At 53.4% G+C, this 11,019-nt stretch overlaps 1 protein-coding gene across 1 annotated transcript in view; it reads left to right on the forward strand.

Moving 5' to 3' along the window:
• LASP1 (LIM and SH3 protein 1) overlaps positions 1-8,824 on the forward strand; it is a 40,410-nt gene extending 31,586 nt beyond the window's left edge. Inside the window, exons 5-7 of the mRNA XM_068979123.1 lie at positions 2,434-2,581; positions 3,508-3,611; positions 5,771-8,824. Coding sequence (XP_068835224.1) covers positions 2,434-2,581; positions 3,508-3,611; positions 5,771-5,944 — 426 coding nt within the window. The 3' untranslated portion in view covers positions 5,945-8,824. The remainder of the gene's footprint in view (positions 1-2,433; positions 2,582-3,507; positions 3,612-5,770) is intronic.
• The last annotated feature ends 2,195 nt before the right edge of the window (positions 8,825-11,019 follow it).

Below are 11,019 nucleotides of genomic sequence, written 5' to 3' on the forward strand. Positions count from 1 at the left end.
CCCCTGCAGACCTGTAGCCCGGCCGCTTCTGGCTGAGTTTTAGTCTTGCCCTCCTTATAAAGCAGATGCGAGAAAGCAGCAAAGAACGTGAGAAGGCGCGGGCCACAGGAGCACCTGGGCTCGGACAGCTGGATCAGGCAGGGACTTCCGGGCACAGAGTTGCAGGTTCCCTCTGCTCCTGGAGGCAGAGCAGGCTTTGCCCCTCCTCACCCTGTCCCCCTCACCCACCCCCTCTTCCACCGGGAGCAGCACAGGGCAGGATCCTCGTGAACAGGAGGTGAGAACCAGCCTCCAGGCCGGTGGTGGGCTGAGGTTTGGAGAGGATTCAGGTCTGGGTCTGCTCGGGACCAGACCAGCTTTCTGTGTCCCCCTTTCTGAGCTTCCTCTGCGGGGGAGGTGGGGGGGACTGCCCCACTTCCTCCCCAGCCCCAGCCCAGCACTCCCGGAGCGCTAACCATGGACCGTCCACCGCTCCTCGGTTGCTTGCCTCCTTTCCCCTAAGTTTCCTCTCTGCAAAGTCAGTAGGTCCCCAAGGTGCAGTGTGGGCATGTTGCCACTGGGAATGCAGGCAGAAAATCCCAGAACTCCTGACTCTGCTTCTTTTTCATCCTTTGTTTTATTCATATTTGTACGTTTTACACACAAATGTGTATAGACATTTCATGGGTGTAAAGTGGTACTTCTGTGTAATTTGGGAGGATTGTGCTGAAACAGATATTACCAACAGGAAAAGAGGGGGCAAAGAGGGGACAGCAGACGTTTTCTGTAGAGCTCCAGAGAGTAAATGTTTTAGGCTTTGTGGGCCAAAGGGCCTGTCAAAGCTACTCAGCTCTGTAGTGACGGCGTGAGAGCAGCCAGAGATAATAGGGAGATGAATGGGTATGACTGTTCTAGTAGAACTTTATTTCTGGACACTGAAATTTGAATTTCATAGAAATTTCATGTGTTACCATCTTATTCCTTTTAACTCTCCACACAGGCTTCAAATGTTACTAAACGTAGTACCTGTTCTTAGCTCATATGCGGACCATGAACAAATGGGCTGTGGGCTCATGGACCAGGGTTTGCCAACCTCTGCTCCAGATCACTGGTTCTCAAACTTGAGCCTTGAAGACTCAGACTCACCTTGGGGAGCTTTTAGAAGTGCACATGTCTGTGCGTGCTAAGTCACTCCAGTCATGTCTGACTCTTTGTGCTATGGATCATATACCTGCCCTATGCACTGTAGCCCGCCAGGCTCCTCTGTCCGTGGGATTTCTCCAGGCAAGAATACTGGAGTGGGTTGCCATGCCATCCTCCAGGGGATCTTCCCAACCCAGGGATCGAACCATGTCTCCTGCGTTAGCAGGTGGGTTCTTTACCACTAGCATCACCTGGGAAGCCCCTTAAAAGTGCATATTCCCTCCAAAAAAAAAAGAATAAAGGCGCATATTCCAAAACCCGAGCCCTGAAAATTGTAGATTCTGTGGAAGGTCCTGGAACCTGCGTTTAGCAGATAGTCTGAAGACCAGACTTTAAGAACACAATTCTCGGTCCTGGTGGTCCTTGGTGAAGACCTGGCGTGTGTGGCTTCTTCAGGTCTCTTTTTGCCCATTTTTTAACCTGAGGAGAGAAGGAACTCATCTTCCAGATACTGACATACCCTCGGAGAGGGCCGGGCTTTTCTTGTCCTACAAGCTGGGGTCCTCAGCGGAGCTTTATGCGGTCATGCCCACAAGAGGCAGAATCACCTGCTGGTTAAGAACACAGGCTCTGAAATCTCCGTGAGCATGGGTTACTCATGCTGCTGGTAGTGCTTTAGTCTCCTTGTCTGTCATATGGGGCTGTGCTGTACCCCCGTATAGGTGCTGACATGGTAAAACGAGCTTGTGAGGCAGAACTCCTGGCATAGTGCCTGGCACCTAGCAGACGCTCTGTAAACCAGAGTCACTGCTATGGGCCAGGGTGGAAGTGGGGCAGCTCCAGCTCTGCCGCAGGGACATAAAAAGGACTGCCCACATTCGTCTGGTGCTTTCACTTACATTCATTCCCTTCTGAGGGGAGTGCCAACCCACTCCAGTATTCTTGCTGGGAAAATCCCACGGACAGAGGAGCCTGGCAGGCTACAGTCCATTGGGTTGCAAAGAGTCAGACATAGTTGAGGCACTAACACTTTAGCTGACATGGCCCTTTTACATCCGTCATCTCATCACATCCTCCAGCAACCCCTGAGGGGAGGTCCTGATGCTCGCTCTGTAAGGAGGAAACCCGGCCTGGCGAGGTGAAGTGTTTGTTGGAGGGCGCATCGCGGTACACCCCTGCTGAGGACCTGGCTCTCTTCGCCTGGAGTCCTGCAGGAGTCTCTCCCGTCCCAGGATCTTGAGTGGCAACGGAAAAGGGGAGCTTTGGTTGGTTTGCTGTGGGTCCTTCACCCAGTGCTTTCTGTCCCTGCAGATAAAATACCACGAGGAGTTTGAGAAGAGTCGCATGGGCCCCAGTGGGGGTGAGGGTCTGGAGCCCGAGCGCCGAGATCCCCAGGAGAGCAGCTACCGGCGGCCCCAGGAGCAGCAGCAGCCTCACCACATCCCCGCCAGCACCCCAGGTGAGCGGGGGGCTTGGGGACCGAAGACCCTGAGGCAAGGTGGGGAGGAGGTGAGGGGGAAGCCTCAAGTACACACACGCGCACACGAGTACACAACCAGGTCCCATCCCTACCCAGGGCATGAACGCACATGCACACATACCCCAGGTACCGTCCCTACCCAGGGCATGAACACACACACACACACACACACCCCTACCCAGGGCATGGACACACACACACACACACCCCTACCCAGGGCATGGACACACACACACACACACACATCCCTACCCAGGGCATGGACATACACACACAGGAGGAGGTGAGAGAGAAGCCTCGAGTACACACACGCGCACACGCGTACACACACCAGGTCCCATCCCTACCTGGGGCATGAACACACACACACACCCCTACCCAGGGCATGAATACACACACACACACCCCTACCCAGGGCATGGACACACACACACACACACACACACACCCCTACCCAGGGCATGGACACACACACACACACACACCCCTACCAGGGCATGAACACACACACACAGGAGGAGGTGAGAGAGAAGCCTCGAGTACACACACGCGCACACGCGTACACATACCAGGTCCCATCCCTACCTGGGGCATGAACACACACACACACACACCCCTACCCAGGGCATGAATACACACACATGCATGCACACACACCCCAGGTCCCGTCCCTACCCAGGGCATGAACAGGGTCAGGCCTGTGCTGGCCCCCGCTGTGATGGGGAGGGTGCCGCTGGGGCGTGGCAGCAGCGTGTGTGCACACAGACAGAAGCCCTTGGGAAGTGGGAGTTGAGAAAGCTATGGGGTTGGAAATACACGACATGGTCTCCGGGAGGAAGGGGGCGGCTCTGGGAGGGTCTGGGTTTGACCGGAAGGTCCTGAGCCTGCCTCCTGCTGGCTTCCAGTGTACCAGCAGCCCCAGCAGCAGCCGGCAGCCCAGTCCTATGGTGGCTACAAGGAGCCTGCAGCCCCAGTGTCCATACAGCGCAGCGCCCCAGGCGGCGGCGGGGTGAGTGGCCCTGGCGGAGGGAGGTGTGGGAGGTAGGGTGAGCCTAGGGGAGGCTTCCTGGGCGTCCCTTTAGAAAAGACGTCCCTTCTTGGACACCCTTTTTTTGTTTTGTTTTGTTGGACAACCTTTAGGAAAAAAAACTCAGGCGAGACCATTCTCAGAGAAATAAAGTAGCCTGAGATGAGAGACCCGCTGAGGCCTCAGGCTCCAGGTGCACAAGGGAGGGAAGGAACAGCAGTGGGTCTGAGAGGTCATCTGAAGGCTGAGGGTCCAGAGAGACCAGTCAGTGCTTCAAATACTCACTGAGCATGTTCTGGACAGAAGGGATTTGGTCTGAGTAACAGTGCACCTTTCTGCCCTCTTGGAACTTACATTCCAGTCAGGGAGACAAACATGAATAGATAAGTAGGTATATGGCCAAAGGTCGTAGATAAGCCGGGCAGAAAAGGGGTGGGGGCAGCAAAGGGCTCAGTAAAGGAATGAGTGGTGGAGAAGAACAGCAAGTGTGAAGGCCCCGAGGCAGGAGTGTTCAAAGAGCAGCAGAAAAGCCAAGGTGACTGGAGAGGGATGAGGTCTGATCACACAGGGACTTGAAGGCTTCAGGCTTCCTTGGGGGCTCAGACAGTAAAGAATCTGCCTGCAATGCAGGAGACCTAGGTTCAATCCCTGGGTTGGAAAGATCCCCTGGAAGGGAGGAGTGGCTACCCACTCCAGTATTCTTGCCTGGAGAATTCCATGAACAGAGGAGCCTGGCATGCTCCGGTCCCTGAGGTCGCAAAGAGTCGGACATGACCGAGCGACTAACACTTGGACTTTCAGGCTGCCAGGAGGCCATCATGACTGGCAAGCTGTGCAGAGTAAGGGCTTCGACTTGTGTTTTCAAAGCTGGCTTCAGCAGCTGTGTTGAGAAGCAGCAATAAAAAGTTGAGGGTGGAAGCAGGGAGATGAGCTGGGTGGCTGTTACGGGGTGCAGGTGCAGATGGTGGTGACTTGGCCCAAGAGACTAAAGGCACAGTTGGTGACAAGGACTGAGGTCACGTCAGTCATTCCGTGAGAGTTGTGACCTCTTTTTTTGTGTGTATGTGTGCTTTCTAATATTTATTCTTCTGGTTATAAAAGTAGTACATGAAGAGCATTGGATTGGGAGGGGTTATGAATCAATCCTGCAGGAATTAAGTTACTTTCTCGGAACCTGTATTTCCTCATCTGGAAAGCAGGATAAGAAGCCTGGAGGGTGGTGATCTCTTATTCCATAGTCTTCAGGGCTAATGAAGCTGGTTTCTGCTGGGTTGGGGGGGAAATTGGAAGGTTTGTGCTAAATAGGATAGGGGGCCTCTGAAGGGTTTAAAGCCAGGAAGTAAATTCATCAGGCTTGCATTTTGGGAAGTTCCCCCTGAGATCACAATAGATGAACAATGGGAGGAGGCAGAGCAGGGGAATGGAAACAGAAGGTCTGAACAGGGTCTTGGAGGTGGGGTGGGGTGGTGGGGCAGATCCTGGAGATTTCTAATGGATTCATCCAGCCTTGGACCCAAACGGATCCCAGAACCTGGCCTGGGGGACCCTAAAGGCTAAGCTGACTCCCAGAGACAAGTCAGTGTCAAGGGCAGTGATGGTCAGAGGACATTAGAATCTTGCCTGCTTCCAAGATTACAGTTGGATTTCATGTGTTTTTATTGGAGATTGCCTAGAGCTGGGGTTTAAACACGAGACTTTGGCTGAGGTTGGAAGGTGGGATCTGACAGGTACTTCTTGTATCACCTGGAGTTTTTTTCTCCCAGGAGTTGGTCTTTATCCTGAACTTAACCAAATTCATCAACAGCTTCGAAAAAACCAAGAAAGACTGGTGTTTATAATAATACAGATAATAGCACGCAGGGCAAGTCATCCTTTTAAACTCAACCCAGCATGGTGTCCACTGGACACCAGTTCCAAGGGACAGGGTGGAGGTCCTGTAACCTCCATCCTGTTTGTGTCTGGCCCTTAGGAGGTGCCAGGAGCATTGTTAATAAGGTGATCGCTCTCAGGAAGTATGACACAGAGGTGAGAAAACTTGAGGCAGAGCCTAGCCCGTCCTTGTCTCCCAGCTCCTGGTCCCCTCTGCTCTGGGGTCCCAGAGAGGTAGGCACCCCTGACTGACCGCGCCCCCACCCCTGCAGAAGCGGTACCGTGCTGTGTACGACTACAGTGCTGCCGACGAGGACGAGGTCTCCTTCCAAGATGGGGACACCATTGTCAACGTGCAGCAGATTGACGACGGCTGGATGTACGGGACCGTGGAGCGCACCGGTGACACGGGGATGCTGCCAGCCAACTACGTGGAGGCCATCTGAGCCCGCCGGGCACCGCCCGCCCCATCCGTCTTCAGTGCATTCCACAGCATCGCGTCTGTCCTGGGCGTGACCTGTCCACCCTTCGGTGTCTCTGTTTTTTAAATTCTGCGACAGCTTGTTTATCCTCCCCCTCTTCCAGCTTCTTTTGCCAACCGAAGCCTTGTTCTGCCATTTTCGCGGCGCCCCTTCTGGCAGGTTTTCCCCTTGACCAACTTCTTGGTTTTCTCTCTGGATGGAACACGTGTGAACCGCTCTGTGGGAGGCCAAGGCCTGTGGGGATGGTCTGGGTGGGTGACCCGTTGGCTCCCAGGCCTCTGCCTTCTCTCTTTTCTGCCCCCTCAGCCCCTCCTACCCACCTCCTCCGACATCCAAACATTCCAGGACTGGGGTGAGCCCCAGGACTCCCAGAGGAGGGGCTCCACACATTCCCAGGAGTGGGACCCTGCTGCCCGTGCCCTGGGATGGGGATGGGGGTGGGGAGGGTGCTCCTGTTGTGCCAGTGAGATGGGCTCTGCCTCTGCTTCTCAAAGATGGGGCTGCCGACCCTCCAAGAGGTTCCCTCACCACCCTCTCCCGCTCAAGGTTGACAGAGGCGGGTAGAGTGCCTGCTTTGGAATTCATTCATCCTCCCCCACATGGTTCCTTTTCACACTGTGATTTCATTCTCCTGCTCACCTGGGCCTGGTGTGGACGAGGAGCTGGATGCTCAGCTTGGGTCCGGGTCTCACCTTTCTGCTTAGGGACAGCTGCAGGAAAGAGGGGAATGGGGTGTTCTCTTCGCAGCCCTTTTCTCTCCCTCCCACTGAGTCTCCGGGGTCCCTGGCTTGCCTCCTCCTGAAAGATGGGGCAAGGAAGCCTCAGGCCTCTCGGCTGTGCAGCCCAGCCCCTGAGACCTGGTTAGACGGGCCGCTCCTCCTGGGAAGGCAGCTTGGGGCCTTCCATGGCCTCCGGGCACCCCACACCACCTGATCTGACCCCAGGGGGACTGGACTGTGCGAAGCCATAGCCCGCTCTGTATCTCCACAACTTCCTCGAGGGGGAAGGAGTGGGTGTCTGCAGATGTCTGTGACAGGCAAGTGTGAGTGCGAGCGTGAGAGAAGCAGGCAGGGTGTGGGCTTTCAGGAGGGTGCACAGAGGGGAGGTCCTTGAGGGGGAGAAGTTCCCTATGTTTTCTTTGGAATGAGAATCCTTCCTTTCCTTCTATCCCTGAATGGAGGAAGCCCACCACCCGCCCCTTTCCAAAGTGCAGAAGTGAGGAGGGGGTGTGTACTTGGTGGGGGCTGATAATGGGGCCTGTAGCTTGCTGGCGGAAGGGGGAGAGGAGAGACTTCATGACTCCAGGCAGATACCTTCCCCCATCTCTGTGTCTTGGGCTATAGAATAGGGGCCGGGGGACCTGTGTCACCTACGCTGTGTTCCCCCCTCTTCCTGCCCTCCCACCCCCTCCCCTGCCCCCAGCTCGCTCGTCTGCCTAAAGCCTCCCTGAAGTAAAGGGAGAGGGTCCCAGGGCTTACAAAACTGGAAGCGCAGACCCGGGTTGAGGAAGAGAAGGATGGTGCTATCTCCAAGTCCCTTCACTCTCGGGTGGCTGTGACCACCCTTGCCTGGTTTTATGCATCTCTGGGCTTTCCTGTCACCCTTCTGGGTCTCCCCTCCCATCTTTACCCCAAGTCCACTGACTGAGGCCCTACGGTTGACATCTTTGCATCCTTGTGCCTTGCAGGAGAGGGAGGGGCCTGCAGGCATGTTTAACATCTAGTCCTCACTGCTTGTGAGTTGACTTGGGAATATTTACCCCTGATCAGAGGCTTGAGCCCCTGCCTGACCGATCCTTTTCCCTCCTTGGCCACAGCCATGGTGAGGGCGGGTGGAGAGTCATATTGGGCAGTGTGGGGGATGAGGGAAGCAGAGAAGGAACAATTTTGGGAGCCGTGGGCTGACACTAGTCCATTCTATTTCCTCTTAATCTCAAAGCACAATGTGGATTCTGGGACCAAAGTTCAGAGAGACATATCCTGTTGGAGAACCTGTGGTTAGCAGGGAAGTGAGAGGCTGGGAGGAGGGCTGGGGAGCAAGAAGTAGCCTGTTTTCATTCAGCCTAATTTTTCTTCCAAAACAAGGCAAGCCAGCCACTGGAATCTTGCTGCCAGCCCTTGGTTCCTTCCATCCTAAAAATAGGGGACCTTTTCTCACACACCCCCAGAGAGAGGAGGGACTATTCACACTGGTGCTGAGGGACCTAGGGGCTGCTGAGAGTCCTTATTCCTTTCCAGAATCATCCATCCCCAGCAGAGCACAGAACCTGAGGGCTGGGCCGAGTCCCTGGTCTTGTCCTACAGTTCACAGAGGGTTGTTTCTTTTTTTTAGCCAATCTAATCCCAGGAAAGAAGATGCAGCAAAGCTCGAATGTGAATATAACTTTAGTGGACCAATAATAAAATGCAAGGAGCCCAATGGTGAGAAAAGTGAATTCTCTCAATATCACTTGCTGTTTTCTTCCTCATGTCCCTCCAGGGAAAAACTACTTTATTGCTTAATTTCTGCCTTTTCCCCCTTACATATGCACTTTGGGGCCTTTTTTTTTTTTAATAGCTGGAAAAAAAAATACCACCCCACAAACCTGTATTTAAAAAGAAATAGAAATGATCACGTGAAATTTGCCTCTGTCCAAACATTTCATCTGTGTGTGTGTGTGCGTGTGCGTGTGTGTGTGTGAAGCCGTCCGTTCATCTTTTTATATTGGGTGGTCGTCTTTTCTTGGTCTGTTTTGGTCCCCTCCCTCGTGGGCTTGTGCTTGGGATCAAATCTTTCTGGCCTGTTAATGATTCTGAACATTTGACTTGGACCACAAGTGAATCTTTCTCCTGGTGACTCAAATAAAAGTATAATTTTTACCTGCGGACTTGGCTTGCTCTCTCTGGTCCTGAGGTGGTGTGTGTGTGTGTCCTGTCTCCTTGGGGGCATTTTAGACACACTTTTATCCCCCTTTGACTTTATGAACAGCCCTATGAAAGAAGTAACTGCTTGATATCCATCTTACAGATGGGGTTTCCTGAAGCCCAGAAAGGCAGTGGTTTGGTGGGAGTCACACCAGCTAGTGGCTGGGCCGGAGGTCTTAGGACCCCACTGTGATGCTCCTGGCCTCCTGCCATGACCTTGACAGGAGCCCTGCGCCCACACACTTGTATCTCCCAGGCTCAGTTCTTTGTTCCAGGTGTGCTGGGTCTGAACTTTGACCAGGTCAGGCAGCCCGCCTCCCCTTTTCTGCCAGGTTGGGAAAAGAAGGTGGCAGAGAAGGAATCCAGATCCTTTGTCCGCAGCTTGGGGCCACCAGTCAACCTCGTGCTGTGGCCTTGTGGAGAGGGGCGTTCTTCACTCTGGGCACAGAATTCAGGCTTCCCCTGGCTTCAGGATAGCAGCAGGGTGGAGAGGAAAAGGGCTTTCCCCAAAGTGAGAGTCTTTGTGATCAGATGACACGGCTGCTCCGAGCAGCTGAGCAGCGCTGGGTGGGATAATTACAGATGGTACTGACACCTGCTCCCCCTCTGACACCACGGGCGGCTTAATGTGTCCCCCGTAGCAGGCAATGAGTTGGCAAATCTTGCCTCCATTGGCCTGCCTCCTGTTTGCTGCAGAGCTGTAGCCCCCTCTCCCCAGGAGGCTTCATTCATCCCCCTTTTCGGGACAGTCTGCTTGGGAGGGAACCAGTGCCAAGTCTCCACTCCCAACTCATAAGACACTCTCGCCCTGCCTCCCTGTGCGAACCTACACGAGCAGTTTCCTGACTCCCTTCTAAAGCAGCCTGAGTTCCTGAGGCTTAGCATGACGAAGCAGCTGCTGCTGCCCTGGTCCTGTGCCCCTCAAAGGAGCTAGTTAGCGTGGAGCCAAGGACACTAGGCCAGAGGTGTCACAGGGAATTTGCTTTTGTTTTTTAATGTAATAGGAAATAAGGCAAAAGGCATAATAAAAACAAGAAGGCATAACTACCCACCACCCAGCTTAAACTATGAAATATCAATTCTCCTTTCCCCTCAGAAAAAGCAACTTGAAATATATGAAAAAGGTATATATGTACAACTGAATCACTTTGCTGTACGGCAGAAATTAACACAAAATTGTGAATCAACTCTACTTCAATTAAAAAAAAAAAAAAAGTCACTTGAATTGCATTTCTAAACACTTTACTGCACAGGGATGGGCCTGACCAGAGTTCTGTAGTGCCCTCTCTGGGTATAACACTGCAGCGAGCACTGAAGAGGATATGAGAGGATAAGGATGTGGGAAATGACCACAAAGAGATAAGGAATGGTTGGAGGAGAGGCCTCTGATGCTCACACTGTAATAGGAAGGATCTGTGCAAAATGTTCGGAGAAGGCAATGGCACCCCACTCCAGTACTCGTGCCTGGAAAATCCCATGGATGGAGGAGCCTGGTAGGCTGCAGTCCATGGGGTTGCTAAGAGTTGGACACGACTGAGCGACTTCACTTTCACTTTTCACTTTCATGCACTGGAGAAGGAAATGGCAACCCACTCCAGTGTTCTTGCCTGGAGAATCCCAGGGGTGGGGGAGCCTGGTGGGCAGCCGTCTATGGGGTCGCCCAGAGTCGGACACGACTGAAGCGACTTAGCAGCAGCAGCAGTGCAAAATGTTGCAAGCTGAGAAGCCCAGGTGGGCCTGGGAGGGGATTTCTGATTAACAGGGTGGGCCGGTCTGGGGCGAGAGAAGAATGTGGATTCCGGAGTGGACAAGCCTAGTTTTGAATTGGTCTCTGGCCTTTCCAATGAAACATTAGGCAGGTTACTGATCATCTCTGAGCCTCATCTATAAAAGACTTGCAGGGAGGTTGAAATTACACAACGTGCAATATCTGACACAATATAGGAATCCCGTAAGTCTCAGCTCCATCCCTCTGGGATGCCATCTGAAACACGTGAGACCTTTGTCCTTGTCCCTCCATAACCTGACTCTACAACGTGCCACTGGCCCGCCCAGCCCCCAACCATCATTTTGAATTCCTTTGCCAAGGATTCATGAGAGGAAAAAAGTGAGAAGAAAAGCACTCAGGAGATATCA

The sequence above is a fragment of the Capricornis sumatraensis genome, chromosome 8 (genome assembly GCF_032405125.1).
Source record: "Capricornis sumatraensis isolate serow.1 chromosome 8, serow.2, whole genome shotgun sequence".
In the NCBI taxonomy this organism is placed as follows: domain Eukaryota; kingdom Metazoa; phylum Chordata; class Mammalia; order Artiodactyla; family Bovidae; genus Capricornis; species Capricornis sumatraensis.